Source organism: Anopheles coustani, chromosome 3 (genome assembly GCF_943734705.1).
Source record: "Anopheles coustani chromosome 3, idAnoCousDA_361_x.2, whole genome shotgun sequence".
Classification (NCBI taxonomy): domain Eukaryota; kingdom Metazoa; phylum Arthropoda; class Insecta; order Diptera; family Culicidae; genus Anopheles; species Anopheles coustani.
Genome location: NC_071288.1, coordinates 27,135,676 through 27,147,932, shown reverse-complemented (window position 1 = coordinate 27,147,932; position 12,257 = coordinate 27,135,676). Strand labels below are relative to the sequence as shown.

At 42.8% G+C, this 12,257-nt stretch overlaps 1 protein-coding gene across 1 annotated transcript; it reads left to right on the top strand.

Annotated features, from left to right (window-relative positions):
* The first annotated feature begins 1,374 nt into the window (after positions 1–1,374).
* Positions 1,375–10,652, top strand: LOC131258739 (neuropeptide CCHamide-2 receptor-like). Its single transcript, XM_058260120.1, has 5 exons — positions 1,375–1,709; positions 4,935–5,154; positions 5,225–5,391; positions 6,237–6,551; positions 10,296–10,652. Exons 1-5 carry the CDS (start codon positions 1,375–1,377, stop codon positions 10,525–10,527), a joined length of 1,269 nt encoding a protein of 422 aa, XP_058116103.1. The 3' UTR covers positions 10,528–10,652.
* Positions 10,653–12,257: the final 1,605 nt, after the last annotated feature.

Here is a 12,257-nt window from a genome sequence, read left to right as displayed (position 1 = left end):
AGAGAACCTTCCATTGTGCTTCCTGAACAACCATAACCCTTCCGCCGTAGAGACGAAACAAGATGCATTTATATAAATTAACTTAAAACGACACATTTCAAACGACAGTCTCCAGAGAACAGTGGATTTGCCGTAATTCGCTCAGCATTGGGATACACTTGGCACTTTTCCACCAGATGAGTCCATTTTCCGGGATTTTACATTTATGACAGGATAAATCTTCCAAGCTTACCAACACCTACTAGCTCCAAGCGGGAAAAGTGTCGCTCGGAAGAGACGCAAGCCCAGCTGGCCGAGACAATAAAACCTTGAAGAAGTTCAAGGCAGCATCACAAGAACGGATGAATGAGAAAGTTTTCTGGCGAAAAGTCGTGCTATAAAATCTGTCTTTCTACACAGTCGTATAAAGGATGAACCGGTTCGGGGCTCAGTGTGGGACTTAATACGCCAGATTTTTGCTCCAGTGGAAGACAACATGTGTTATTTTGCAGCACCGTTCGCATGCTGCTTGCATGTGCTAGGCTCCAGTGGAAGTATTGTCTTCATGGATTTAAGAATATCTTCAACCTTCCCGATAATGCAGCAAAGAAGAGTGGTACATTGAGTATGTGTTATTTTAATCACCTTCCTGGTAAAAATGTTGTTCATTTGAGTACAATAAAATGCACCTGTTTGGGTTCCCGCAGAGAAACTTGTTTGAAGCTCGTTAAAATATTCCATTCCATTTCGGAGTAGGCTGTAATATAATATTGTAGGCAGATAACATAACAACATTGGTATTCGTTCCACAGAGTGTCATTAAAGAACCCATGTTTCAACATCAATAGAATCTACCAACATACTCGCAAAGTGGCCCTGTTCATAAAAATTCACCAGTTCGAATGACATGTCATTTTCGTTATGGAGAAGTTTCAATTTGTACCGTGAGAAAGCAACAGCAAAAGCTGACAGGTTGATTGGTAAGTGAAGTATACTTTTGGCCTTTTTTTCGTTTTTTTTTGAACCACCCCCTTTAAACCCTTTTTTTCTTTGTCCAGCGCAGTTGAGCAGTTTGCAAAATTTCATGAAATTTTGTACTTCTATTTCCCGAACCGCCATTTCATTGTCCCCCTGCCATCGGTCGGTCGTTGCTGATGTCGTTTGTCGTTGCGATGACTTAGGGCAACACCGATCAGCCGATTGGTCGAAACTCTTGATTGAATTATTCCTTCCTTGTTCCGTTCTTTGATCCCATCGGTAGAGTACAGTTTATTTTATTTTATTTTTTATTTTTCAATCCACTTCCAGCCACCCAGAGCCATCACCACAAATCGACTTCAACCCGCCGGAACCGTCCGGTGAAATTCAGCGTGAAAAGCACCGACCCGCGTCAAGATGTCCTCCACCCGGTGGAGTGGGCCCGAGCTCAACGACAGCTACTCGGTGGATTACTTCCGTGAGGACGCACCGACAGCGACGGTGGCGACCACGGTGACGCTGCTGGAAGATATGGTAGGAATCAACCGGATACAGAAGTCCATCCGGCACCCGCTCGAGGACGCGTCCTCGCCCTCGCCCGTAACCGACGATTACGTACCGTACGACGAGCGTCCGGAAACGTACATCGTACCGGTGGTGTTTGCGCTGATCTTCATCGTCGGCATCGTCGGCAATGGGACGCTGGTGGTTATTTTCCTACGCCACCGAGCCATGCGCAACATACCCAACACGTAAGTGGAGAAGCTAGCCCGTATGCCTGCTTTGATGTCGCTACCTTTCAAATGTCTGCCGTTGGTTGATAAACGTTTCGAAAATCAGTTTTCTCAGATTCAATTATAAATCTAATGACCGATGATATAATACCCGATTTCTCTTGGGAAGTGATTGATCTGGTGGATCAAATAATGGTTTCCACGAACAAAGCTTCACCGTACTTTGCGTCTTCAAGCACTGAAGACTTGACCAATTCCGACTATGAGAGTTCTTTGCGGCTTATAAAGGTCTCATATTTCAGTTAAGAACAAAAGAGAATGATAACGTTTAACAATGTCCATGCCACAATCGATTTCCACTACCATCCGATAACGACTACCGGGAATCAAGCGTCGGATGATGAATTCTCTGGAAACTATGAAAATGCTTTCCACGATGCCTTGATCAACAATTTGTCGCACGTGAAATAGCCTCTGGTTCTCTTGGGACTACGCTCTTTCAACAGTGCCCAATACCCAATATATCAAGTTTAGTAAATCAAATCATTCCATTTGCTGACCGTCCATCTCGAGCCGACCTTTTCCCGGGAATGGTTTCGTTGCGAAAGACGACGAAATGACATTAGTTGTAGAGCTTAGCGTTTGATTTCAAGTAATCATATTTGCACCGCTACCTACATCTGTCAGCCGACGGTGATATATGAACGCAATTTTCCTGATTCGTTCGCATTTTATCCCATCTTTCTAGCATTAACACACTGTCGAACGCATGCAGGAAGGGTAACCTAAACGTTTCTTCCAACATAGCTGGTGACTCATGTTACCGTACTATAGTATGAAGTTATTTATAGTCTTTATTGTATGCTTTAAAACGAATGTATGCCTATAACCGTGATTTTTTACCGATTTTCCGAGTATATTTTTGTTTGCGAACTGCCAAATCCGCCCAGAAACGGTGACTTCGGGGAAATAAACTTATTTTCACAGCTGCTAAACGACACTTGTCTTATTTGGTTACAACCGCTACCGTATATCAGTATCAGAATAGTGGTCAGCGGCAAACTTTTAATTTATCAATAATATTGCCTCGTTTCCCTTTTGTAGGCAGCATTGTGATGTTGGCAAGTCTTTGCAAGTAATGAACCAGCGAAAAAAAGGAAAATTTGTGGTTAACACACTTTGATTGAATTCCATTTGATGCAATGCATTGTATCCGGTTGAGCTTCAATCTTTTAATGAATTCAATTAAATCCACATCGCCACCGTTCATTTGATGCATCACGTTGATGCTGCCAATCAATCGACGCCTGTTGATTGCATTGCTATTCGATGTGAGTGTGCATTCGATTGGATGATAAATAGGAAAAACTAGCGGTGCAATAAACGCCGGTTATTGTTATCCTTTCGAATGCTTCGGGAAGCCTAGCTATAGCTGATGTGTGAGCCTGTTTAATTAGGGTTTTTTTTTTCATTAATCCTATAAGTGTTTTTATCGCTACAGCAAGCATCAAACAACACTACCGAGTGAAAACCATGGGTTACCTTGTTGGCGTATGAATATTTAATCCCTCGTAGAGGAAAAATGGTATCCTAGAAATATGATTTGAGTGCAATATGATTGTTTATTTGAATGTAAATGTTTACAAACTATAGTAAATTTATGAGAACGTTTACATTTGCAGCAATAATTGATGAGCCTTTCTGTTTTTAAAATTATTACGTTTTCTAAGTATTCAAATATCCATTTCGTGTACTTCTTAAACTTTATTATGTCTGAGTAATTTCTTATAGCACACATAAAGGTACAAAAAAGGGATAAATCTAGTTAGCAGCTCGAAAATCTTGAGCGTCTTTAGCGCGTGTAAAAACGGTTATGGTTCAAATATGTTTTTCGAGGGTAAATTTTCTTTTGGATGCCCTTTTCGTTGGGTTAACAAACAAGCTCATTATAAAGCTACTTTCATCAATCCGTGCCAAGTGGCTCGAAAATGTTGTTAGCCTTTGTGGAACAAAAAAAAAGGGTTTCCCTTTTTTGTCCAGGGTCAAAAGGCTCCTGCTAGGATCGTGCTGGACTAGTCAAACATAATCACTGTGACGTAAACGAAAAACATACATCCACCGGTGTTTAACTGGATCAGTTACTGTCTTGATAGAGGTTGGCCCATTCGTCTCGTGGCAACTAGTGAAAGTTATCGTTGGAGGGGCAATTTTTTTGTCGTTTGCCGTTGATTCGACGAGAGTGCTTGCTGGCAGCGAATCCGCATAATATTTGTTACAATAATTTTTTTCTTGTCATGCGTCTAATTTATAGGATCATAATCATTATCACTGTTGGTCGGAAGTTGCGTGTGCCGTTATGTAAACCTACCTCACAATTCCCATGAACCCACGTGAGAGCTAGACAAATTGCAAGGCATTAGCAGATCGTCCCTTTGACCGGACGCGATGAGTGCCGCTCGTACGCCGAAGAAATGGGACGTGAAAGAAATGTATGTTGTTCGCGCGGTAAGGCACACCATCAGCCCGTTGAGCCCTTACGGGCGCAGAAACGTGACGCACGAAAGTGTTTTTCCCCGGAACGTCCGTTACGATCGTTTTGTGCCAGAGAGGAAACTTAATCTTCGTCACCGAGCAAAGGTGAAACCGGAGAACTCTTCACACTCGTCGGGGGGAAAGTTTTTCGCATTGTTCGCCCATTTTCGTCCTCGTGGGACATTTATCATATACACCCGGTTTCTTGCGTTAGCTCGTTCGAGTATGGCATGCTCAGGAATGTGATATGGGGCAAGCAGCCTCGGATGCTTCAACCATAACAAACAAGAATCTACCGTTCAAGAGTACTTGACGGTAGATTCATTGCATCGTACACTCGATTTGGTTTTTCTCTCATATGTAGGATTATTTATGTTTATAAGCCTTGATTGGGTCGAAACTCGTGTGAAAAGCACGGTTAAAATTTTGTGGTTGTAATTTTCCCTGAATAAATATGTATTTTCCAGGACATGTGTGATTGAACGATTGTTATGTGATTGAACCTTTTAATCAAAAACAAAGGTCTTTCCAGCTGATGAATAGTTGTTTGTTATCATTAATAAAAATCAAAGTTTCATTCATGCTTGAATGGAGGGATATTTCTCATGAAATATTATGTAAGAGTTATGAGTAACATAATAAAACCAAGTATTACAACATTTAAAAACATGAAAAATTAATTTATAACTGTTTGCATGCTTATACTCGCAGCTATATATTTTCGCTGGCTCTGGCGGACCTGCTGGTGATTTTGATCTGCGTACCCCTCGCCTCCATGATTTACACCCTCGAGTCCTGGCCGTGGGGAGCGACACTGTGCCGGGTGTCCGAATCCGCCAAGGACATCTCGATCGGCGTATCCGTGTTCACCCTGACGGCCCTGTCCGCCGACCGGTACTGCGCCATCGTTAATCCGCTCCGGAAGCTGCAGGTAAGCATGGCGACTAAACGACTTCTCGTCGGCGACACTCATCGAATCCCCTTTTCCTGGGCTCCGACAGACTCGACCGCTGACGGTCGTGGTGGCGTTCCTGATCTGGCTGCTGGCCATCATTTGCGCGATCCCCTCCGCGGTCATGTCCGACGTGGTGACGGCGAACCTGTCGAACAAGGATATCGAGTACTGCACACCGTTCGGGCCTAGGGCGACGGACTCCGATTACTCCAAGTAAGTGGTATCGTTTGTCTTCGTTTCGGTGAAATTTCATCGCCGGTGAATTAGAAACCACGCGCATTAGGGAAATCGTTTCAAATTAATCTCTGAGGTGGTGCTACTGTTGGGTGGGTTTTTATCCCTCCCCCAATCGATATAAATGTGCCAATTTACTGAGATGCTAGCAAAGTTGATAAATCTCCTTCGAAAGCATGTTCGAAATGAAGCCGATGAAACTTTATTTGTTAGCCTTAACACTAGAATCCAAATTGGGGTCATTTTGACCCCAACGCAATTTTCGGTTTTAATATCTCGAAAACGGCTGAATATTTTTCAAAAAAATAAATAAAATAAGGCTTATCTTAAAATCCAAAGGTACATCTTGAACAACATTTTTATATTTTTCTGCTCTCCCAGTTCCGAGAACCAACTAGACTATCCCTAGAATACTTTGTAGGGTTAATTTTGACCCCGATTTGTAAAACGCTATAACTTCACTATTTTTGAAGATTCTTCAAATTCGTAAACTGTTACTTTTTAGTATACTTGTTGAATATCTTTTGGCATTTTTAATCTTTTGATGTACCACTTCATCATTCATCATCATGATGTACCATTTTACAAATAGGGGTCAAAATGACCCCTAAAAAGCATTCGGGCAAGATTCTAAATCAATGTATTCTAGTGTTAAATGATGATAGTACCCCGCAGCATCGGACTTTAGCCTAACATTGGCTCTTTCACGCGCGTCCTTTGTGTTACCAGCAAACTAAACACTAACAATGGCATGTCCATGTTCCTTTTTCTCCGTCTCGCTATCTTGTATTTCTCTTTATTCTGCAACACATACACCTGGTCAGGTATAAAACGATACTGAACTCAATCATCTACTACTTCCTGCCGCTGTCCATCATTGGTCTGCTGTACGCCCTGATGGCACGTCGGCTGCATACCAGCGCCCGGGAGATGCCGGGGGAGAACGCAGGCCCGCAGAGTCGCTCGCAAGCCCGAGCCCGCCGGCACGTGGCCCGGATGGTGATCACCTTCGTCGTCGCCTTCATCGTCTGCTTCCTGCCGTACCACGTGTTCGCGCTCTGGTTCCATCTGTACCCGCACGCCATGGAAGACTACGACGACTGGTGGCACATCCTTCGTATCACTGGCTTCTGTCTGAGGTAAGCTGCTGATGAACTTCCGAGCGAGAGCTTAATGGGCCCGGCTAGGACGACGCACTGGTCGGCACGATTCGGACCGTAGCGGATTATGGAAGTCTTACCAGCAGTGGTTGTTAACCCAATGCCTTTATTCCATTTATCTGTTGCCGATTTATCATGTCCCAATACTATTTATCTGCTGTCGCATGAATGTTAGAGGTTTTGTAATGTTAAGGCTTTTTAAACATCTGCCAAACGAATATGATTTCAACAGAATGTCCTTAGTCTTATTTTTTGAAACAAATTTTGGGAAAAAGTAACCTTTAATGATCCCTGACCGTGAAACAATCGGTCGATTTGCTAGCTTTTATGAGCTGGAAATATACGACAATAGCAAGGACCGGGGCTAACACTTCTCGGAAACGGTGGTCAATTAATCGAAACCCTTTGAACCGTTACCGAGATCCGGCTCAATGTTAAAGCTACGCCTTTCGTCTTTCGGCGTGATTTCTGGACCGACATTCTATAGCAAGGATCAATGCGCCCTGAACCTGATGCAGGTATGACCTGCGATTTGCCCAGCAGGACCGAGTGAAAGATGAAAACATTGCGCAAATGTGACGGCCAGTTGAGTGCGAGATTATTGGCCATAATTTGGTTCTGCCAGATCGTCTGGTGATGCGTGATAATGGAATTTCCCACCCCGGTGTTGGCTCTTAATCTCAGCCAGGTGATGGAATAATGGTAAATAATTAATAGTTGAATTCCCACCCTCGGGAAGGGCTTCGGCAGTCAATTAGTTGTTCTATTCATACCCGCCAGCAGCGGTACGTTGAGGTGTTGCTGTTTGACCTCCGGTTTCGGCCAAATTCGTGGTAAATTAGTGGTAGGGGAAGGTTGGGTAATGGAAGAAAGGTTGGTCCTATTAATGGGTTCAATTTCATCACGATACCAAACATCAAAAGATTACGACTGAAACCATGGCTCCGAGGGCTGCTATATTAACCCTAGCTTTGGCAAGTACGAAATGAGCTATTCGGCAATCAAATGGGCACGCATGGTTGATAGTGCCTAATCGATTGCAACTGCCTGGGAGCTATTTGTTAAGGAAGCGATTGAACTGGTTGAACGCATTTTCATTAGGCACCGTAATCCCGTTTGAAAGACCCTAAAACAGGACAGATCAAACCAAATGGATCATATTGATAACTGTGTTCTATACCATTTGAAATGGATGACAAAAATAAAATTGATTTAACCTTTTAGCTTAACAAAACTTATGTCTCCTGTGATTTCATAATTTCAAATGGTTTTAGAATACATTGTTGCAGTAATGGTTGTTTTATTTCTATGTATTGTGGTTATTACAAAACAAGTGGGATTTTTGGGTTAGATTTAGAGTTGTATTATTCCCAGTATTATGCACAGATTCATTAATGTTAAAAGAACAGAAAACTGAAGACCAAAAGCTGGAAGAGCCATGAAAGATTCATGAAGATTAATTTGAGTTTCGTAAGATTCGTCAACGTTAGAAGATTCGAATCCCAATAGATTCATGAATCAAACTGAATGAATCTTAGATTAAAGATTCATAAGGCACAACACTAGTTAGATTATCTTTTTGTAAAATATTTAGGAAAAACCAGTTAAATAAATTGATGTTTAGAATAAAATCTCATAAGCTATCTTGAAAATTTAAAAAATCATTAAAAAATGAACTCATAGTTTGACAAAAAAGAAATATAATCGAACGCCATATTTAGTTTGAAAAATGGGTTAAGTTGAGAGAAGAAAGATGTTAGTTAAGATAATGGGGCCGAATCATGGCACTGCCCTGGTGAATTTGTCGCTAACACAGAAAAGAAATGATCCACACTTACCGGACGCTTGCCTCACAATTGACGGGAAATAAACCCAGTTTGGTACAAACGTTCACTGGGTTCGCTTCGAAGCAAAGTCTGCTTAATCTGCTACGCCTAGATATAAAAATGGCGGCTATGCTGTGCCTATCTCTCTATAGACGTTTTTATCTATACTGCAATCGTAAAGCCAGCAGTAAAGATGGTCCAGGATGGCAGATATATTAAACGTGCAGCTTTAACTCCTCATCCATAAAGACATCGCAGCGTATCGTGACGATAAAGACGTACCTCGTTAATACGACTGTGGATATGGCATTATTAGCTGTTGGTTTCTGTACAGTAAAGAAGAAATCGCGATAATCAAGATGTGTTGCTCAAAGTTTCACTCCGATAGGTTGCATTCGGAACGCTTGCAGGACCGGTATTCACTTAGTTTTCAAACAAAAGCGCTCCGCTATCTTGTGAGATTGATAACATCCATCATGTGGTCGATCTAAATCCGTGCACTTCCGAGGCAGAAATAAAGGACTTTGCCTTCTGGGTGAACATCCAATTCACTCTCGCTTGGATTGATTTTCTAGAGCACGTCGTTCCGGAATGCTCTAGCACGCCACGGCATGCTGTGTGAGTGCGTTGTCGATGGTGGAAGTTAAGGCACCTCATAAATCTTCCCCGTCCAACGGAACGACCGGACAATTTCCTTAAGGCTGCATGGGGGCTGTCTCGGTGCATGTTGAGCGGAATGATGGAGCGGGTACCGGATGCCGATGATGCGCCTTTCCAATGGGAAGCGGATAGCCTCGAGGAGATACATCATAAAAGTTTTCTTCATAGTAGCGACGAAATGGGTTGGAACGAACCGTTTGCGAACCCGGTAAGAGTTCATCGTGATGTTTCAGTAACATATACGCACATGTGCATATGTATAAAAGAAGCAATGGAAGACTCACAGAGTTATGGTTAAATTGTAACTTTTCATAGTTTTGTTTCAAAATCTTTTTAAATGAATATCAATGATCATTTTATTTCTTGTCGAAGTTAGCGTAAAGTTCTATGTAAGACATGAAACCTTCTGAAGTCTCATAAATCTTTACGCTATGAATCGTTACGTCTAATTATTTAGTTCGTCCTAGTATCTGATGGTGTTTGCCGACTGCCCGAGTACACAAACGAATAGCGATTGCTTTTCCATTAATTGCACGCTTCAATGTTATCGTTCCATACTTTTCAAGCGAAACGATACCATCCCACGTGAGGGATGTTACAAGAACTTGGGCAAGCGTTGAAAGCAAAGATTTCCCCCCCTCTGGCAATCATCGCCACCCCTGGCTGGCATATGCGCCATCTTGAACTTTTCTTCGAAACGCGATTGAAAAAATGTGCCGCCGGGCTGCCTTCCCTGTGCTCCGAAACAGAGGGTAGGAATTTAATTACTGCGCCAGGACGAAATGTTCGGTGTGCGATGGCAAAGTTACGCATAGTTTGTGACGCAACGCTGACTCTGGCGTCAGTTGTGGTGGAATCCACTGGAAACGGTCGTGGTATTATCGTGCGACATGAAGCGGGAAAGGCAAGGAATCGGAGCTGCAACTCTCGTGTATGGAGTCTTAATGAAAACGGAATGAAAAGGATATGCCTTAGAAGCTCCATGAGTGTTGTTGAAAGTTTGTTGTGAATATAACGATGTCGATGGGTTTTAACTATGCGAATGCAGTCATCCGGGAGCTTATCCTCTTGCGAAGATGTGCGTGAAAGATACAGTTTATGAGTAAAATTTTCCAAACCTTTCGAGTTTGAAGAAAATTTCAAAACAGATAATCATAAAAAACGAAACAAATCCAAATAGTGAAAAGATGAAATATTGTTAAATTCTATTTTTAATTAAATTATTCCTTTACAACAGTTTCCTCAACTCGTGCATCAACCCGGTGGCACTGTACTGCGTGTCGGGCGTCTTCCGGCAGCACTTCCATCGCTACCTGTGCTGCCGGCCGATGCTGGTCCAGCGCCGGATCGGCCTGTCCTCGGGAGGGAACGCCTGCGAGACGAGCTTCGTGTCGACCATCCGGCGCTCGAACAACCACAGCATCCGGAAGTCCTTCTCGGTGCAGTACAGCGTACCCTGCAAGAGGTGAAAGTTCGTGCGCATGTTCGTGAACGGCCGCAGCCACGCGGACGCCAAGAACGTCCGGCTCGACCACCGGCCGCTGCCGTCGGAGGAGGTCGATCGAACGATGCCCATGGCGATCCGCGAGCACCAACAGCAGCAGCAGAAGCAGCATCAGCAACGGTTTGAACCATAGGTAACTTAGATCATGTATTTGTGTGAGAGAGACACAGAGTTCTAATACTCCGTGAACTCGTGATGAAGGCTGAAGGCGTGCCGTCAATCATTCCCATGGAAGTTGATCCTCCGGCAGGGAAGCTGGTCCAGCTGGAGAGGAACACCAGTTGTTGTTCCTGACCCTTCCAAACCAACCGGATGTTGCATGTTCTACACTGTAAAATAAATTTCCCCTAGCGGGTAGAGAAAGTTTTCCGCATGCTTCGTTCCCCGAAGTCGCCATTAACTCTTCTACGAATCTCGCCCTAAGCCCCAACCATGATGCGGTCAGCTTAGGCCTTTTTACTACCACTTATCTTCCGCAAAACTTTTCGTATCACAAAGTTTTGTGAAATGCTTGTGAACCCCGGGAACCCATAGATAAAAGTGATCGATTAATTCCATGACATGAAGAAGCAAACCGGGGGAAGTTTCTATTCATTAAGTTACGCTCATAAAGCGGGATCTACCGGGCGGCACTAGTTCTATTTTAGCTTGAATAAATTTCAACGAAAATATTGTTCTTAGGCGCTTAGACGACCGGCGAAATTCCTAGCATCCATTTAAGCTGCGGATAAAGTACCTAAAATATATTAACAAAAAAAAAAACCAGATATGTACTAGGACCGAGCTAGTAAAACCCGATCTTTAAAATCTAGTTGTAGTAATTGGACCATAGGATATATTTTTGTGATACCTTCCCGGCCAGGAAAACGAATACCAAAAACCATAATCTACCACCGTGAATGTAGTTTAAAATTTGTCAATTGTCAATTGGAAGATTAAAACTAGAAATTACAGGCTCTAAAACCTATAAACTTTGAACAGGTCGCAAAACCTGCATTGTTTAACAACCTTCAAGCTTAACCGAGGGCGCCACAAACATAAATTCATCATTACCACACCCTCAAGCACCTACCGTCGGTAGGGTTTCGTATCGATGTTTGTGATATGTAGCAATGGCGAAGGAAAGCAGTTCGCTGGAATAGGAAACCTATGACCCGGTGATAGTCGTTAAAAGACAGGTGAAGAATGTATTTGTTTGCGCAAGTGTGCGTGTATGTGTATGTGTGTGCGTGTGGAGAAAATGGGTAAAGGAAACTGTTTAGGGAAGTGTGCCGTGTTTTTCCTCGCTGAATCAAACATGTGGCGTACAGAAAACGAAATGATGGTAAAGGTTAGATGATTATCTGTAGGCCCATGAAGGAACCGCTCGGAGGATGTTTTCTAGTTGTAAAAATAAAGATTTATATTCGTCATCTCAAACAGAACAGTAATAAAATATGCTGCCGTACGACGCAGAAAGCGAAATCAACCATTTTATGTGTGCATAATAATTTCTCAAAATCTCAAGCCAAAGCAATTTATTTGATTGCAATCGAGCGGTAAGTCGAAGGTCCATGTATTTGACGTAATTTTATTTTGTTAAAAATATTTATTAGGTCACTGGTGTAAAGGGTAAAAAGAGACATGAAGTTACATAAAAAATCTTCATGCTCCGAATGACTAGATGTTTTCTCTTTGAAGAGTTGCTAAGTGCTA

Coding starts and splice junctions, on each gene's coding strand:
- LOC131258739 (XM_058260120.1), top strand. CDS start 1,375: ATGTCCTCCACCCGGTGGAGTGGGCCCGAGCTCAACGACAGCTACTCG. Junction 5,392..6,236: donor ACGGACTCCGATTACTCCAA/GTAAGTGGTATC, acceptor ACACCTGGTCAG/GTATAAAACGATACTGAACT. Junction 6,552..10,295: donor ATCACTGGCTTCTGTCTGAG/GTAAGCTGCTGA, acceptor CCTTTACAACAG/TTTCCTCAACTCGTGCATCA.